The sequence below is a fragment of the Marmota marmota genome, unplaced genomic scaffold (assembly GCF_001458135.2).
Source record: "Marmota marmota marmota unplaced genomic scaffold, marMar, whole genome shotgun sequence".
NCBI lineage: Eukaryota > Metazoa > Chordata > Mammalia > Rodentia > Sciuridae > Marmota > Marmota marmota.
In genome coordinates this window covers 21,441,518-21,461,680 of record NW_026000229.1, presented here as the reverse complement: position 1 = coordinate 21,461,680, position 20,163 = coordinate 21,441,518, and the positions used below count along the sequence as shown (strand labels likewise).

The 20,163-nt window shown below is 41.0% G+C and overlaps 1 protein-coding gene across 1 annotated transcript in view; it reads right to left on the bottom strand.

The window, feature by feature from the left end:
* Myo1e (myosin IE) overlaps positions 1–20,163 on the bottom strand; it is a 190,677-nt gene that overhangs the window by 23,672 nt on the left and 146,842 nt on the right. Inside the window, exons 19-24 of the mRNA XM_048792944.1 lie at positions 14,663–14,807; positions 11,002–11,116; positions 10,620–10,789; positions 10,092–10,237; positions 1,871–2,017; positions 357–514 (exon numbers count right to left, since the gene is read on the bottom strand). Coding sequence (XP_048648901.1) covers positions 357–514; positions 1,871–2,017; positions 10,092–10,237; positions 10,620–10,789; positions 11,002–11,116; positions 14,663–14,807 — 881 coding nt within the window. The remainder of the gene's footprint in view (positions 1–356; positions 515–1,870; positions 2,018–10,091; positions 10,238–10,619; positions 10,790–11,001; positions 11,117–14,662; positions 14,808–20,163) is intronic.

Here is a 20,163-nt window from a genome sequence, read left to right as displayed (position 1 = left end):
AGTAGGTAAATGTGTTTGATTTCTTTTAAACTGGCATCAAGAATAATATTGATATTGTCAAAAAGATTTGACTGGAAAGGGCTAGGAAGTTTGAAGCCAACAAACTGTTTTAAATACAGTTAATAGTGTAATGCCAGGTGTATTACACAGAAGAACTAAATCATTCAGAAAGTTTCAGCCTGTTTGTTTCCTTGATGTTGATTTAGTTTGAAATGTCCTGTCTGATGAAAACCCTGCCACAGGAAGTGTTAGATGCACCAATTTAGCCCCAGACCAGTGCATTCACCAGCAGCCCTGGGAAGAGGCACTGATGTATAAAAGTCTTTCTGCTGCCAAGGGGCCCACAGGACACTTACGGGAGTTCTTTGGCAGCCCTGGTCCGATGCTGACCTGCAGCACTTTGTTGCTGGGCTTGAGGATGGCCAGGTCACCGAAGCCTTGGTGGAATTGCACTTGCCGGGAGCCTCCTGCACTCCAGGGACCCCAGTTCTCCTTCTTCAACTTCAATTCAAGACTGTAACAAATACATTTGTTGGGATTAACAAATCGGAATTAACCAGTGAGAAAATGATACTCATAGACCCAGCATGGAATTCTGCTGTTGGGAAAGCATGTTATAAAAATGCAGCAAGACCAGACAACCTAGTGAGGGATGGGCACAGTACCCAGGATGTAGCACAACTACAGGTGACCACTGAACTAGAAGCAGAAGCTTCAGGATCTGGCACCTGTGAGAAACCAGTTGGTGAGGGAGATACCATATAAATACGACAATGTCACCTTGGCAGATAGTCTCAGGAGCTACTGCTTGGGGGACAGGAGGACGGTGACAATTTCTAGGCCACACCTGCTATGCTACATCATTTTGCTTCTAGCTGATTTCCCTGGGTCTGCGTATGTGCAGGACCGAGAGATAGATGCCAGACACAGATGAAGGTTCCATAGCATAGAATGTGGTTACTATTTCATTAAATTCTATTCTCCCACCAGTATTTCCTACCCAGACAAGGGGAAAAGACAAACACTAGCCAACAAAATCTAAACACCCCAGGCAGTTTTAATTTTCCCATGCTTCCTATGTCTACATCATGCAATCCATATTTGTATTTTTTTCTCATGTTTTCAGAAAGAAAAATAATTTCTAGTAGTTGCCTACTTGGCATTAAGGCTTTATATTTCCACGGATTCAAGCGTCCTCGCTCTTGTGAGTAGGAAGAGCTGAAGGATATTTCCATGTTATAGACGGGGAAGTTGAAGAAGAAAAACTAAGTAACTCTCAGTCAGCACATGTGAGATTAGAAGCTCACAGTATGCCAGTATCTGGTCCATAAGACCATGTTAACCAAAACAAATGAGGTGAGCCAGGACACAAGACATTAACCATCCACAGTCCCTAAATTCCTGTTCCCATCAATAGATTTTATTATCATTAATTGGGGAAATTTAAGCCCTTATCCCAATCACCTTTGTCTGCTTCCAGAGTGACTCTAGTGCTTGCTCGGCTGAATTAAACAAAACAAAACAAAAACAAAACAAAAAAAACTCTTTGATGGATGCCACTTAAAAATCTGCCAGTCCCTACCTCATTTGGGTGATCATTATCTAAATGACAAAATATACCATTGTATAAAGTCATTATTTCACAGAAGTACAAAAATGACCTTTGCCAAGCTGTGATAACCACCCAGAGTATCTTTAGTAGGCTCTAAGATTCCACAGGGAAATGGAAGCACCCACAGTGGGATTTGCTAAAGCTATAGGACCCAGACCCTATGCCACAAGCCCACAGGCCTCCCCTCCCCTCAGTTGGTCCCCAGCAGTAGGACCAAGGCCTTCTCAGTTTTACTCAGAAGTTTGGACCCCAACTTACGTATTGCTGAATTTCAGAGGTAGTTGCTTCTGGGTTTTTTCCTCATAACGCTTTGCTAAGAGACTTAAGAATTCAGTTTTGAAGACGGATTCGAGAAGACTATCATATTCTTGCTCATGGAGAATAAAAATGTCATCTTGCATGGTACTGTGAAGAGATTGGACAAATCTAATGAAAGCTGCACTTTTGTTTATTCCATCATCATCATCATTATTGGGAACTGGGGAGGGAAACAGGGCCTTATTTATGCTAAGCACGTGCTTTACTATTAAATTACACCTATGGTCCATTATTATTTTTTACTCCTTTTTTTTAATCCTGTAAGATAGTGGTAGGCTTTTTTTTTTTTTTTTTTGGTAGTACTGGGGATTGAACCTAGGGCTTCATGCATGCTTGGTAGGTACTCTACCACTGAGATATGTCTTCCCAGCGCCCTCTTTCATAATCTTCAAACAAAACATGCAACAATGAATAAGTAATAAGTTGATGAAATCTATTTTCAAAGGAAGTTTATAGTCCAACAAGAGCATAATCAAAATACTTCTTCCACAAGATTTTAAAATTAAGAATTTAAGGATAATTTAGCCCATATTTAAAAAATCCATTTCTAAATTCATATTCTATGTTCTGAAGATCATAAAAACCAGAAAGTTATGAATAGAATGTGACTGAAAAGGAATAATTCCATGTTAAGTTCCATTAGTAGAATTTATGATATGGCTGCAGCTATTGTCATAAATCGAAACCTGAAGAATTATAAGCTTGGTTATCAAAAGGGAAGCCAGCACACTGGGCTTCATTTGCACTTATTAAGAACCTTCTGGCAAACACTGCTTTGCTTAAACTACATGCCAGGTATTACTAGAATGTTCAGACACATCTAAGCACAGAAAGAGATAAAACAGGTGTTCCAACAACAAGCAGACACAGATCATCACCTTAAGCTGATGAAGCTGGTTGGGCAAGGAAAGCACACACCACTGAAATCGCAGCCTGGACAGGGAAGGACCATGAGCAAACTCATGGCAGGAGTTCCAGGGAGAGTGAAGTGCCAGGCTGAGGCAAATCCAGTGCTGGCTGGACTTTGTGGAAACCAACAACACACAATGAGAATCTGTATTACCTAGCTGTTGGCTAGCACCCCAAAGGCTGCATATTATGCAAATTTATAAGTTCCTCCAACTGTTAAATAATAAGATGGAATTTTATTAGGTATTGTTTTTCGAGGTATTAAAAATAAATTAGATGAATCAATTTCAGTAAATTGACCATGGTAACATTTTAGTCTTTCTAAGTGCAGGAAATGCCAAATGATGGTTCCTTTAATGACCGGGAACAAGTTGTCCAACATAGGGGCTGTGCTGTTCCTGGGGCTCCTGATACTGCTGCCCCAGGAGGTTTACTGTGGTTGTGACAAAGGAAAGCATAAGGCGAGTGTATTAAATGGAGTTCTGGAGCACAGAGAATCTTGGAGATCAGGGATTTTCTTTCCATGTAAAACTATATCTCCTGTGTTCCCTCTGATCAGCCCCATGAACACGACAAGGTAGGGGTGGGATGTCATTAGACCGTCAGATCTTCCTTAGGGGACTATCCCAGGCTTGTCAGGAACCTTCTTCCCTGGGCTAGCATGCAACCAGGGACTGTAGCTGATGGAGCCAGTAGCTAGAGCCATAGACTCTGTCATGATCTGAATGTTCCCTGTGTCCTCCAGTTCATATATTGAAACCTAATGGTTAGTGTAAAGTATTAAAAGGTTGGGTCCTTTAGGAGATAGTGACTTTAAAAAAGGCACAAGGGAGAGCTTGCCCCTCCCACTCTTCCACTTTGTGAGATACAACAAAAGGTACCATCTATGAAGCAGAATCAAGACTTCACCAGACACCAAATCTGCCCTCACCTCAATCTTGAACTTGCAGCCTCCAAAACTAAGGGATAAATTTGTTCTTTAAGTATTATCTAGTTCTAGATATTTTGTTATAAGAGCAGGAATGAAATAAGCCTCTCAGTCTTCTTACAGGAATGGGATTTGGTAATCCACAGGAGAAAAAGAGAGTTAAACCAGAACCATGGCACCCAAGGATGTAAAGATACACAAACCACAGGGAAGGAATAGAGTGAACTAGAAGTCCAACACCAACACCAAGGGAAAGGAACTTGGCCCATGTGCAGTCTGTTTAAGAGAATGCCAAAGAGTCTTGGCTGTGAGGTTAGAATACTTTTTGAGCATTTTTGGATGAATAATGACTATTTGGGTGGAGCACTGGCCATTGTTATTACCTCAAGAATTCATTTTCAAACATCCCTAAATCACACCCATGCTTCTTGCCCACTCTTGTGATAGCCAAGGACCAGGGTTTGCTGTTGCAGTGAAAACAGTGACAACCAGTTGTAAACAACATAGGGTTTTTGTTTCTGTCCTTCAACAATGTATGGAAGCAAATCAAAGGTACTGTACCAGTCCTACATTGCTTGGGAGACAAGCACATATTCTTTCCTTTTAATGGTACAACCAGGAAGTTGTACAAGTCACTTCTGGTCACACCCCATCGGACAGAACTATGTCATGTGGCTATACGTAACTGCTAGGGGGCATGGGAAAACTTTGGGTAGGCTGCTAGCCATTAATCATGGAGAGAAAGAGAGAGAGAAAGAAGAAGAAAATGTGAATGGGTATGGTGGGACAGCTCACCATCTCTATCTACCTCTTTATTCACAGATATTTCCAAAACTAGGAATTAGAATCTTTCCACAAAGTTTAGAAGAATGTGTTTCAGGGGTACTGCCACAAAACTACAATCATCCTCCTGTTTCTGGTCAAACTCTGGAATTGTCTTCATCACTTCAATTACAGCTCAGATTCAAAAGACAACTAAAAGCTAGCCCCAAGAGTTCTGTTATGGTTTGGATGTGAGGTGTCCCCCAAAAGCTCACGTGTGAGACAGAGCAAGAAGGTTTGAGGAAAAATGATTGGGTTATGAGAGTCTTGACCTAATCAGTGATTTAATCCTGGTAGGGATTAACTGAGTGGTAACTGAAGTGGTAGGGTGTAGCTGGAGAAGATGGCAATTGAGGCCTCACTTTGGGGTATATTTTGTATCTGGCGAGTGGAGTCTCTCTCTCTCTGCTTCTTGATCACCATGATGTGAGCTGCTTCCCTCTGCCACACACTCCGCCATGATGTTTAGCCTCATCTTGAGCCCCGAGAAATGGAGCTGGCCTTCTGTGGACTAGGGCTTCTGAAACTGTAAGCCTTCAAATAAACTTTCCTCCACTACAGTTGTTCTGGTCAGATCCTTTCAGTAGTGTGAAAAAGCTGACTAAAATAAGCTCTCCCTAGTCATCTGGAATTAATGAAATAAAATCCAAGTATCCTAGCACAGGTATAGTAAGACTGTCACATTAGATAGCAAACCCATGTGGTGGGAAAGAGGAAAACAAAAGCATTGGCTTTTGGCCTGTGAGGTAGAGAAATAAACTCCTTCTTGCTTTTATGGCATGACTCAGAGTCCTCTGACACATCTGGACATGTCTGATTTCCTGGTGGTACTTTGAGCAAAATGGTGATTGTTCAACAGGGCAAAAGAGCATAAGACAAGTAACCTTGAGAGGCTTAATGTGTTTAGACATATAAGGAGTTTCATTGCAATATGGAAAAAGAGTAAGCAAACTAAGACTTCAAGGTCAATAAGCATGAATCTGGAAAAGAGATGTGTTTGGACACTTTGACTTCAACCATCAAATTAAAGAACTCCTTTCAGTGACCTGGACTTAAGAGTTACTAAACTCATCTTCACCCAGGCCAGAGTCTCAACTCATTCCCCTCTCCTCAGCCCACGCTCCTGGGTCTGGAAATAAAGGTTGAAGGTTTATTTATTCTAAAAAATCAGACTTATCTTTGGACATCACCCCTGTCTTATTCATATGCACAAGCTACAATTCCTTACAGATGTTTGATGTTGTCCCTTGTGTTGAAAAATCCTCTACTAGTCTCTGGTTTGGCTCTGTCCTTGTTTTTTTTTTTATTCCCCATCGTTGTGGCTTATTGAATTGCTGACAACACAAGAAAATCTTTTAATCTCTTAACCATTACATATTCTGCACAAAAGCATTAGTTACAAAACAGTGAGTAAAATTTTAAAGGAGTTTTATTTAAGTCTCTAAGTTTTACTGGAAGAAATGTAGAAGAAGGAGAAGGAGAAGGAGAATAAGGAGAAGATAAAGCTTGCCCAGAATTCTACTACTCAGAGAAGCCAGTGTCACTAGATTTAGATCCCTCTTAACTTGCTGAGGAAGCCCAGACATGCACCAGGCCTCAGTACTCTGTGGCTGCCTTGGAGAAGTGTCATCTGATCACCTTGGGAAAGGCCCACTCCTCTCCTTCCTCCCCAGGAATATCTATGCCCTATGGGGCACTTTGGTTTCTGTTACTCTTTCCAGAACAGAAAGGACTTGCTTGAGGCTGTCCTGGGTCTCCTCCACACCTTAGAAGGAATCCCAGGGCTTCACACAAGGTTTCTGTTCAGTCCAACGTTGTTGACAACATCCATGTTCCCAAAGGTACAGGCTGCAGCGAGTTAAGATTTCAATAATGCTTCGGCTCAGCAGAATAGATGGTGGCATAGGCTGTTCTTATTGCTAGAAAGTTGAGAGCATCTAGGCAATGTAGCATTCTAGACAAGAACCTTGTGACCAGGAAGCTGGAGCCTGTTGAAGGCACCCTCTTATAGGTTGCTTATCCAATTACAGGTAAGTATTGGAAAATCTTTTGACCCAGACAAGTAGAGCTTTTGGTCTTAGCCTCTGGTGGTCAGCTACTGGAGTGATAAGGAATTATTAGAATTCCTGTCAGGGAGATCCCCAAATATGAGATTTCCTGGCACCAATCTTAATGATACAATAGTAAAGTAAAAAACATAGGTCATTTTACTCGTAATCATTCTTTTAGCACATTGGTTTTCAAATAAGAGTAAAACCAGGACAAAAATCTTCCTGCTTATTTATATTTGAAATATTAGGGATTAAACCAAGGGCCTTGCATATGCTAGGCACATGTTCTACCACTGAGCTACATCCCCAGTTCTTTTTATTTTGAGGCAGGGTCTCTCTAAGTTGCCCAGGCTGGCCTCCAACTTGTGATCCTCCTGCCTAAACCTCCTGTTGTTGGAACCATGCCCAGTACAAAAAGTAGTTCTTGAAGGATCCTTTAAAACTGATACACAGCCTTCTACCAGCAGAAACCTGAGCCTCAGAAATGAAATGTCTTAACTCAGAGCTGGTGAGCCCCCTTCTAATATTCTTGCCCAGTCTCTAACGAAGCATAACTGTTCTGGTCTAATTTTTATTTATTTGAGAATTTTTCCTATTCAAAGTAACTTGGCATCCCTTTAAGCAACTTCAGTCTTCATCTTTCTTTAAGCTATTGGCCCTATTTCCACCTACTGTGATCCTATATTTTCCTTGCAAATGAAAACTTTAAAAAGCAGACTCTCAACATTTAATGTCTACTGTATATATTTGGAAAATCCCAGACATATAACAAAGTAGAAGAGTGGAATAAATTGACACATACCAGCTGGTTTCAGCAATTATTGATCCATGGATTATCCTGTTTATCCATATCTCCATTCTCAACACTTTCACATATAAACTAGGTTATTTTAAATCAAAGTGCAAATATTATATTGTTTTTGTCCTCAAATATTTCAGTATGTATCATTAAAAAATAAAATCTTTTTATATAAAAATAACCACTATACTCTTACCACACCTTAAAAAATGAACAATAAATCCTTCATATCAAATATTCATTTTAGTCACATTTCCCATGGTACCTACTGATTGTTTTTGAATGACTTATTTGACTGAATAGGGGCTTGTGAGCCCACTCTGCACTAACATTAGTTATGTTTGTTAGAGTTAGAGGTGCCTTAAAGATCAGGCTTGTGGGGCACTTTGATAGTCCTACCGGAGGAGTTCATAAAGGGATTATCAATCCAGCCAACAGTTAAGGAGTTCATAAGGGGATTATCAATCCAGCCAACAGTTAACTAGTGGGTCTCATACATTCTTGAAAACACATACAGATGTTGTAACTCTTTTCCTAAATTACAAGACAACTGTTAAATTCTCTTGCAATGCCAGCACTGAAGTGTTTTGAGACACATCCACACATTCGCCCACACCTACACCCATACCCATGTTAGGTAGACTAGTACCACAGTTAATTTCTACTTTAGGTTTGATTCTGCAAACACTACCTTCCATCTGGTTGCTTTCCTCAATTGGTTTCTGATTATTGGCCTTATCAAATGAATGAAGGAAATGAGAGGCCAATATTAGTCTTGGTAAGCATGAGGCACAGTAACTGCAATTTACAGACATTACAAGTTAAAATCACTGAGGCTCTTTTTTTTCCCCCCCTTAGAACTAGAACAACTCTTAGGCTATCTAAGTACCTCATTTGATTCCATCCTCTACAAAGGAAAAGCCACAGGGAAGTAAATGATCTTCTAGACCATGAATACTAAGGAGGACAAAGAAAAATAAGCTGGTTTTATCATGAGCCATTGTATTTCTGGGGGTCTGTGGGAGAAGGGGAAAAAATCAGAACTATCTATGAGTACAATATTCTGTATGATAAACTTGAAGGATGTGATCAAAGGAAAGTGTTAATGTGCTTGATATAAATGTAGCTATATTAGAATTATTTCCTATCAGGGCCATCATGAGCCTTCCTCCAGTGATCTTATGGACTGAAGATAGACCTGGGCAATAACATTAGAAGAACAATAATCACTTTCAGAATAACAGCCACATGTGGCATAGAGGTGTGATTCCTTTGGCTTTTAGCTACAGCTAATGTCCAGTACCCACTGCACTGTTCAGTCAGCCCAGCTCAGCTGAGGTACAGCAGGACACATGCAACGTGGGGAGACGGACAGGGAGGAAAGAAAATGAAGTAACAGCTTCCAGTTGGGTTCCTTGGAACCCCAAGGGCAGCCTCAAGGCCCAGCTAGTCAGGAAGGGTGTGGGCAGAAGGTTGTGACCCAGCCAATGAATAGTAGGCTCAGGAAAACCCAAGCAGCATCCAGACATTGTTCTTGAGACCCATGACACTGAGACCTACCTGAGGTGGGGCGGGGGGTGTGAGCAGGATAATGGTGGACTCATCTGCTCAGAATGTCACGCCTGAGTTCACATGTTTTAAACACAGCCACACTGCCCTGCCTAGCCCTTCATCCAGCAACATTAGGGACAGATAGAATCAGACCACACAGCCAAGGCAAGAAAGGACAATGGAAATCTGCTTCAGATTGTCACACTAGGCCAGGGTTTCCAGCCTGGTAGGCTAGAGGCCAGACCACTTTTGAAAGCATACCTTTTCCTGAGCACAGCAGATTTATCTTCTAGGTAAACTGAGTTTAGAGAGGTGTCCTGATACCAGTTACACATGTCCACAAGTGAACAGAACATCACTATTTTGACAGACTTCTGCTGACAAAGGCAGCCTAGCTCTGCACAGCCCACTTCTCCTCTCTTCTCATTGTTCTGGGTATCAGCACCATTTCTTCTCATCAGGGGGAAGCTACTCAAGTTCAGGGCATGGGACACAGGGAGGTCTTCTCACACACAGAAACTCCTATGCCGCAATGAAGCTAGAGTGTCAGCAGAAAAAGCAAGGGCCCTACCCGAGGTCTTGCAGGAGCAATCACTGCTTCCAAATGCCAGTGAGCCTGCAGCCAATGGGAGCATGTGGTAAAGACTCCCAGGCTACTGGTTATGCAGAATAATCTATGGAAGGCCCAAAGAATCTTCCATTCCAGGATACCTGCTCAGTCTTTGATGGTAAATGGGTCAGGTTTTGAAAATGGGTGGGAGGGCTGGTGGACAGGCCTCTGAACCTTTGGGTCCACTTCAGTAAGAGCAATTGTCCTCTAATTTGTTCCATACACTAGGTTTATTTCTACAATGCCATAGGGACACAGGTTCTGAGTCTTCCTTCATTAGAGGAACTAACCAGAAGGCAACTTTGTCTTGGTATCATATTCTTACCCTATCAGAAGTCCCTGAGACTAAAGTTCAGGTCCTCTTTAAATAGAAAGAAACTTCCATTCTCATCTTGATTTTGACAACTGGGAAGCCAGCCCTGCATTTGGAAGAGCAGGTGGAGACGTTGAGGAGAGAGAGGGCAGTTCAGCCTCGGCCCTTCCCCACTCACCTGAGGGACACCGATAAAATCCTCTCCATCTCGATTCTCCGCTTCAGGACTTCTTTCACAAGGCCTTTGTCTGGGCCCTGTTTGACCTTTTCTCTTCCGATTAAGTACATGCACTTTGGGGTGAGAAGCAGGTCTCGCTTCACGCCCTGTAAGGAGAGGAACTTTAAGGTGTCAGACAGATATGATCAAAGTGATAACTATCTCCACAACAAGTCACTGTTACCAGCACAGAGGGAAGCTTTCTTGAGCAGCAAATGTTCATTGTTATTCCACTTACCACCTAATCAGACCTCAAGAGGGAAGAGCCAACATATATGAAAAACCAGTCCTCCTCACTGAGTGAGACCCCTTTCAGAATAAAAATTATAAAGGGCTGGGGATGTAGCTCAGTGGTAGAGCACCCCTGGGTTCAATACCCAGTACAACAACAACAAAATCTATAGTGGACACGATCTGCTTTACCAGAACAGCAAAATCCCAAGTTATTTTTATGTGTTGGCAACTCCCAGAGGTGGTGACAGCACGTACCTTGAACCTCCTGTCATACTTGGTGACGGTGTCAGCAAAGTCAATCTTCTCCCTCTTGCCCACAAACTGCTGGAGTTCCGGGTGCTCTTCCATCCCAATGTAATCCCCAATGAAGTTCCGGTTAATACTATTTCTCCTTCGCTCCTTCTTGTTCAACAACAGGTCTGAGGCTACCATTCCCAAGAAGGTGGAGAAGGAAGAAGCAGTCAGCCAGAAAAAGGAGGAAGATATTTAAGAGTGTAAATATTCAAAGAAATCATGAATGACGCAAGATATTTAGCACACAACCACTATATGCCAAATAAAATAGAACTTGTAGCTTCATTTAAGCTCAGATCTACTTGAGATTTGTTAAACAGAGGAAACAAAATGACAAAAATACCTTCTTCTCTCATTTGGACATATTTCTTCCGGGCCACAAATTTACGCCATGATTTCTGTATCACTCGAGCATACCCGTCATACTTTCTCTCTCTCATCTCTTCTAGAAGAAATAACTGTGAATGTAGAGAAAACAAACATGAGCCAATCCACAAAATCTGAACATCACTCTTTGTTGATGTTGTAATTTCAGTGTAGTCGAGGAAAGATAGGAGGAGCAGCTTCTCAGACTCAAGAACAAACATGTAAAATGATTTCGATGATATCTTGTTTATGGTAATGATAAATTCTTTACCTACATACTTTTTTCTTCTAATAAAAAGCAATGGGAAATGGTTGAATTTGAATATGTTATAATAGTTTCTGCCCTGCTTTGCTCAGAGTCTCTGTGACTTGTTCCTCACCTTGATCCACAGAGGATAGTAGGTGGCCAGATTAAATGAGTTGGCAGAGGCTGCTGGCGGAGGCTGCTGCTGTTGTTGGGTGCTGTGTACAGACTCGAAATAGAATTTTCTAGCTTCTGCCAGAGCAGAATTGTACTGCTGTGGGAAGAGGGTTGCCCTACTTTCAGTTCCATGGAAGTCTAGTTCCTGCCTCACAGGATTCTCCAAGGAGTCACTGGGCCAGGGGATAAGAACCTCAGTGACTGGGGCCCAACTCAGACACTCTAGTTGGAACTTGGATTCACTAAGGAGAGCTGGCATCGTTTAGGGGCCTAAATCAGACTCTGGCAGGTCTGGAGAGTCAATTAATACTGACTGCTGTGTTGCACTCAACCAGATTTCAGAATACAACAAATAGCTGTAATGTGCCGAGTGTCCACTGTGGTTAAGAATCATTCTAGACCTTTTATGCAGTTATTTTATTCAACACCTCAACAACTATGTGAGCCACATATCTCCATTTTGCCAACGAGAATATCAAACTGAGATTGTGTGGGGCCAGAAAGCAAACCAAGGTCTTTCAGCCTCTGCCATTCTCCTCCTTATCCAGACATATGAGTCTTACTCAGTAAACCTGCATTTGATCAATTTGTAAAATAGTGGGAAGTTTTCTCATTCACCTTGGAAGTGGTTTGCATGATTCTCTAGAAAAAAATTTAAAAATAAAATAAAAAGGACTGATAGAAACCCGAAGTAAAGATGATGAATAGTCATTGCAAGAGTGTTCCAGAAGTAAATAAGTGAAGTTGGTTTGAAGTTGGTTTGTTGCCTCTGTTAATCTGGGTCTGCATTTGGAACTCTAGTGCTGCCACTCAACTTCTTCTTAGAGCCCCAGATGTGTAGAAACAACATTTCCAAGTGCACATACCCAGGGAAAGGCCACCTAACTCCACAGCCTTCAGTGCTACATGCCATAGGCCTAAGGAGCACATTTCTAACCCAATATGGAATACATTGTTTACCAACTGGACAGAATGTTTAAAATCTGAGCCCTGTGGTCGCCTATTGTAATGTGTTGATTTTTCTTATCTGTTTTTTGGGTCTTCTGAGTAAGTCTTGTTTCCTTCTTATTTCCCAGAACAAGCTTGGGAGCGTCAAAGAGAATACACTTGTGACTCAGAGAAAAAAATAAGCAGCAAATAATTTCTAACTCCTGTAGAGATTAACTTGGTTTTAGGTTTTGTTAAAAGCCCAGGGCATTTAGAAATCAGGGAAGTTAATGAATGAAGAGAGAGAAAAGCCAAAAACCATAGACACATGTAACAACAACAAAAACCACTTTGGTGTCTAATATTTAATGTCATTTTTAAAGCTAAACAAGTTATTTTGTGTGTTCAACACTTATTATGGAAGTTAAGGGAAAACCATAAAAAGGCAAAAGATTTTTTTTTCTTCTATATAGTTTTTGGTACTGGGGATTGAACACAGGGGAGCTTAACCACTGAGCCACGTCCCCAGCCCTTTTAATGTTTTTATTTTGAGACAGGGTCTCACTAAGTTGCTTAGGACCTTGCTGAGTTCCTGAGGCTGGCTTGGAACTTGTGATCCTCCTGCACAAGGCAGATTTTAAAAACCAACTTTTGTACAAGCATTTGCAAGTCAAGGCTAGATGTGGACTGAAGAGGTTGGGGAAGAGGATGGTGATGTGTGTGTGTGTGTGTGTGTGTGCATGCAAGTGCATGTGTACATTCACACACATGCATAGAAAGGTGGGAGAAGGATAATGCAGTGATGGCAGTGAAGCATCTCAAAGGAAGGCAAAGAATACAAGAACCAAAAATAAATCTTGGTTTTGGATATAAATTCCCAAAGCTCAACGGAATCAGAATAAAAACGTATGAAAAATATTGAGGTCGTTTTAATTATATATGAAAATTTAGCAAGTTGAAAAGTAAAAGCGGTATGAAACAACAGAGAACTCTGCATTGTACTGACAAATCACTCTATCCAGTTTTAGAAAGAACAGGAACTGCTCTGTGGGTTGCTTAATGGCGTATGACACAACATTTTCATTTTATATTTGGAAATGAAATTGCTGTGAAGCTACAAATAACTCAAAGTAGAAAAATGCTACCACAAACTTTTCATAAACCGGTTCTATTGATGTGTGCCACTTATGTACTTAATGGTCTTTGGTTCACAAAGCCATTCAGCTACAGCTATTATCATCCTGAGCCTCAGGCCCATCCCACAAGGCATGCAGAACAGTGTTCGGGGAGAAGGAAACCCACTGAGAGGCCAGGATTTGCCTAAAGTCAAGTGTTCCTATTTCTTCCACTTTTAAGTTCCTGTATATTTCTCCTTGGTCTGATGACTAATTTTGCCAAGTTCACCACTGACTCTTGAAATGGAGTCTTGTGATAATTTCAGGAACCTCAAGAAATGATGATGTTGAACCTCAGTTCCAGCAATTTTCCCACCTTAAAAAGCAATGTCTTTATTCCATAGCCTCAGAGCTACTAGGGCAGAATTACTAAGGGGCTTTGCTGGATTTCTGCTCAAATGCAGAACTTTCTATGGACATTCACCAAGCTCACAGTGACCACATCCTTATCAGGAAAGATAAAGAAGTTTCCCTAAATTAATCCATATAGAGTACTGCAAAATTTATGAACCATAAAATGCATGTTTGAATGCATTACTAGTAAATATTCATGTTCCGGAGACCCGAGATTTCTCCTCCAATCTATTCTCCTTGAAGTCCTTCCCCAGCTCTCTCATGGTCTTCCAAGTACAATCCTAGGAATTTCCATCCTGGACTCCATTCCACCCTTCAGGAGGAACCTAAGCTTGTTTATCTGGCCTGTCTGTCACCGAGAGGAAGACACAGAATTGACCAAGCCTCCTTTGTGACTCAAAGAAGTCTCTTCTCAGCTTAAACATTATGAATAACTATGGGGCACTTTCTGTCTGAGATACCCAGTGCATATTGGCAAACAGAACAGAGTCCCTGCCCTGAAAGAGATTGCCACCTAGCAGGGGAAAGCAATAGCAAGTGACAAAAGAAGCCAGTCTGTGGGAGACACCTTTTTATATATGCCAAATGCTCTGAAGGAAGTGAGTAGAGCTGTGATAGCTAGAAGGGGGCAGGAGTGTGGGAAATGACCCACCTGGATTGGGAAGAGAGGGAGGGTTCTGCGAGATGATGGATGAGGAACAGCAGCCAGCCCCATGGTGCTGTGCAGGAGAGGGATTGTGGGGAGGTGGTCGTGTACTCACAGACTCAGGGGCTTTGATGAACACTTTACTCCTCCCCAGCTGGAACTGGTCGCTGTCCATGTTGACAGACTGCAACAAGTGGAGGACGCCTTGCTTTTCATCTCCTCTCCACACAGGCCAGGTGGCTTTGGTCAGAATGGCATACCTGTGAGGACAATCAGGAAGAGAACAGACTTAGGTTGGACACCTGGGCTCTGTGTGGGGTGAGGCAGCAAGAGCCCTGCTGTCACTGAGGTATTGGGAATCCACTCACTTCCACTCAGAGCTACAGGAATGGATCTCAACGACCAGAAAAATCCCTCAAGTCTGAGATGCCCATCACAGAGCTTTCTCCTACACCCTCCCTATCCCATGGTTTCCATGTTAACATCCTGATGAAAATCAGCATTCCCGTTTTACCACTAACTGTCTAAAAATAGCCCTGCTGAAGGTCACTTGTGACACTCTTCAGGCAAAAATAAATGGTCTTTTTTCGATACTAATCTCTCCTGATTTCATAGCACAATTAATGCAAAGAATTTCACAAAGCTCCCTATAAGCAACTGTTATAACTACTGTTCACCAACTTTTAGCCTGGACATTCTGTGTGTCCTTAGTCACAGGGCCAGAATGACCTGATCGTGGCCATCTCTGACCTCATCTCTTCTGCTCTGCTTTTGACTCACTACGTTCCTTCAAAGTGCGCCCTCTTCTTCACACACACCAAACTTTTTCCCTCCCCCACAGCTTTTGCCCATGCTGTGCTGTTCTCCTAACTCCTCACTTGGCTGGCTTCTCCTACTCAGGGTGACACAGCTTCAGGAACACTTCCAGACAGGCCTTCTCGGGCCACCTAATCAAGAATTACTCCCCTGATATTTTCTCTGATAGCAAATAGCGTTTTTCCTTCATGCCATGTACCATCATTCATAATTATATTACTATTGGTGTTGACCTGTTGATATATGCTTCCCCTATGAAGATGACAGCCCCATGAGTGGATGACCCATTTGTGTGGCCCAGAGTGCACAGGCAGCACCTAAGTAATGCCTGGCACACAGCAGGAAAAACTAACATGAATGGCTAGCACGCAAGGCCTGCTCTCCCTGCATTGAGTGCTATGATTGGTGCTTTAGATGCATGATCTCATTTTAATATTATAGCAAATTACTATTACAATTATGTTGAAGGTGACATAACTGAGGAGAGAGAAGCACATTATAGGATATAAAATACAGAAGGAAACTTCAGAGGAGTGTGCAGGTGGGCAGTTGGTAGGTGTGGCCTTGGTCCACACACACTTATGGCATAGGCCTTGAGAACCATGGCCCTGTTTATTTCCAGAAACTACTATCAGGGTTAGACTGACTTATGGCAGCCAAGGGAGAAGGGAAAAGACTGGCCCTGCCTTCAGGGTCTAGGGCTCAAGGGGAGCTGGTTGGGACTAAGGTGATTCTAAAAGCCCACACTGCTCCCACTAAGAGCCTCCCCCTAATATTGTCTGATGATATATTAATTTCCTGGAGAAGTAAATCCTCTTGTTTTCTAATTAGAGATAAAAAGCTTAAAAGTAAAAATGCCTAGTTGAAGTTATGCATAACATGAATAAACTTCATATGTAATATAATGATGTTGATTCAACAAATTAAACCACACAGAAATGACTGATAGCAGAACCTTTCTAGATGTGATTGGAAGAGTTATAGAAAGGTAAGAAGGAACTGGCAATATACATGAATGAGGGGGAAGGGCTCAGGGAGGGTAGGGGCAAGAAAGAAAAGACTTAACCTCTAAGGTAACAAATGTCTAAGAGTGCAATTTTGCCTGGATTGATCTAATCAAAATTTTGCACTAAAGAACTTATATCATGCAACTGCCAATTGGTCTCTCTATTGCAATTCAACCTTTCTTTCCCTATGAAAATAATGCTGGGTTTCTCTTATTTGGTCTCTTTTTATGGTAAGGAACTCTGCAGAAATTTTCTGTCTCATTCTGACAAGGCCTCTAGTGGTGGGTGAGGGTCTTCAGAACACATGGGAGTTGCCTGGTGCCACCTGTGCTTTCATGAAACTTGATACATCCTCAACCCCACCCTTTGGTTTCCATAGAGAGAGCAAGGTATAATTCTAGCACAATGTCTCCACCTATTTCACTCTCTAACTCCAGGATAGAGTGGCAGGACAGGCAGTTACACAAGGTAAGGGTCACAATACCTGATACCTGTGATAATTTTGGAGGGATGACGGTAATGGCCTATACTCCTTGATCAAGCATTCTCACTTTAAAACTCAAATATGCCAAATGTTTTCTCTGAAGGCCTTTGAGCTGGTTGATCTCTCTACCTGGAATTCTCTATGCTGCCCTGTAGACTGATAGGTTCCTTGTTACCTCTTGAGTCACTGATCCAATGGTTCCTTCTCAGAAGAAATACAGCATAGATCCCAGTGACCTCTAGTTGCTGGTCCTCGGGTTTTAAGGATGTTTTGAAGCAAGGACATAAGAATCCTGGCAACCAGCAGGCAGCTCTCTACCACTCCACACCATCCTACTCTTTCTTTTCTCTAGTCCACAGCATAAAATGCCTTTTCAATAATCCCACATTTTAAAAGACTGGGTCAAGGTCAAGGTCAAGGGAAGGATGCTTGTAAGGAAACAGAAATTGTGCAAAAGATAACCTTTGCAAGTCTTTGTATTTCTACAACATTTTTCTTCCTATGGATCAGAAGCAATATTTGGGATTGTTTCTTCCATCTATATTAAGGAATACATACTGCCTAGCTCAAATAGGTATTTTCTGAAGAATTTAAAGGTATATTCCCAAGCCAAAACTCCATGTGACAGCCATTGCTAACAGTTTTTTAAACACTTTCTAAAGGTATGAAAGTTCAAGTGGGAAGGTGGTGAAAGTGTTCTTCCTACTGCTCAAAGCCGTGCAGGGCTGACTTCCAAGAGCACATGGATGATGAAAAGGGGCTTTAAGGCATCTTTTGAACTTTTACTCTCTAACACTCAGTCAAAAGGGATGGTCTTGATAAAAATAAAGGATTTTCTAGAGGAAAAAAAATAACATACTCTAAATATACATGTTATTTTCTAAGCTACCTTGCACCCTAGGTAGTGTTGGAAACATTGCTCTATTTAGGCTTGTGGGCTTTCTTTCTAGGCAGGGGTGGATAATATATGCTGATGTGGATAGTTGTGGTGGGTTTTAATAGATCCTTTTCCTCAGGTTTTACTTTCTATGGATACCTAAGAACTAAACTTATAAATGAAGCCTTTTGTCTCAGGCTTGGAGAGAATAAAAGTACAAAATGGTTCATTTACTTATAGAGTCTCACTGGCTGAGAAAGTCAGGGCCATCTCTAGAAGAATTCTGAGAGATTCCATACTCCTTATGGAAAAGAGTGTTGTCTCTAGAGAAATATTACCTATCATTGACATATCTGGACTTCAAGTCAGTTTTTAGTGGACCATTTAAATAATTGTTTTATAATACTGTTATGGGGGACTGAAAATGTACTTTTTTATTGAAAAGCAATGGCCTTTCAAATATTATTTTGATTTGAGAAATCAAATCTACTACTACTTTCCCAGTAGTATCAAATTAAGAGAAGTATGATAGCAATAAAAGATTCTGCTTTTATAAGACAGGACTATTTGTCTCTTCTGAAAGTCCACAGCAGGAGGACAAAGAATAGAAGCATCCAAGAATAGAATCACTTTAATGAAAGTTTCTCAACACAGGCGGCACAAGAGTTTTCACCAAATGCCACTGACCGTGAGGCATACCACAAAGTACTGTGTATGGCACTTGAGAGAAGCCTAGATTTGATGATCAACAGTTCACTTAAGAAGCTACTGCAAACAAGTCACATAGTCTGCTCAGGGTCCCTTAAACAAGTAAGACCTGGAGCATTCCTAAAAGGAGAAGATGGACTTCCTGCTCTCCAAAGACAGCAAAACTTGTATACTTGCATGTGGAAGTCAGGTTGGTTGGTTGGTTTTTTAGATAAAATGGAAAGAAGGAAGTCTTTCAGTTTTTAACTATAGTGAGAGAACTTGCAAGTGTCAAATAGAGATTTTAGGTACATGAAATATATTAGAAGATTTAAAATTTGTAAAATTAAAACTACTGAAGTCAGGCCCTTCTGAATTAGGGAAAGATAGCAGGAAATCCTTTTTCATGTACTCTTTCCTATAGTTGATCTTTTTCTCTTAATTAAAAAAAGTTATTTTCAAAGAAATGCTGTTTTTCAAAAATGCTGTGGCCCTGGGGAATATTAGGTAAGGCCTGAATACACTTTGGGTTTGTCACAACAGGGAGGGGGCTGCATTCCTGGCATCTGGTGGGTAGAGGCTAAGAAGACAGCAAGACACCCTACAATAATACACAGGACAACTTCCCTCAACAAAAGTCATCCAGCCCAAGATGTAGTAGCTACAGCTGAGAAACGCTATTCTAGTATTACTGATCAATTTAAGGAAGACTCAAGTCTTATAACTAACCTGTAAGTTGTTCCTCAGCCAATGAGTGGTGCTGTAGTGACATAAAAATCTCTATAGATTTATTTTTCTCAACTCCCTACTTACTTCTCTCATACAGTCCTGCTTACACTATTGGTGTATTGGCACTTTTACTTCAGAAATCAGAGAGGATGAATTTTTTTTCTTTTTTCTTTTTTTATATATATATATATATAGTTGTGTGTAATGACAATTTGTTGTGAAGTATTTGTATGTGTACACAATATAACAATATAATTTGGCCAATATCACTCCCCAGAGAGTGAATTTTATTCCTGATCTAACCCACTCCTAAAGTCATCAGGAAACTTGCATGTGTGGGAACTGAGGCAACAGGACTCTGTCATATGAAATGATAAGCCCTTTAATAAAGCCTCCAGCTGGGGTCAGCTGCCCTAATCTACCACTTAGGAAGAACTTCCAAAAGTTCTTTCCAAAAGAAGAACTATCTTATTAGAACTTATTGGAGGTACTAGACTTCAAAGATCACATTTGAGTTCTTCCCCAGGCTGCAAGATCTTTGTTACACTAAATTTGAATTTTAAAAAATCCTTACATCCTGCCTCTGTATCATATATCAGGAAGATGTAAATGTTTTCTGATTTAGATGATAGATTTGGATTATATCTCCTTTTTCTTAACTTCCCTATTTATTAAGGGAAATTAAATAACTGTACAATAGTAGAACTCCTCAGAATCATTAGAGAAGTTAGAATGACATTATATTTTAAGGACATTCAATATTATCCTTTTCAAAAACAAGCAACATAAAATAAGAACATTTAAGTATAGGTCCTGCCTAATAGACTATAAGGAAAATATAAAAACAAGTTTAAATTTAAACATGGATTGTACAAAATTTTGAATTTAAATACTTTAAGCTCATTCCTAACGTAGGCTAAATATTTTCCTGCAGTTGCTTTCATACTGTTGACTTGCTCAGTTAAGTTAAACCTCAGCCATTCTTATTCACAATTATCATGAATTCATGAACTTTG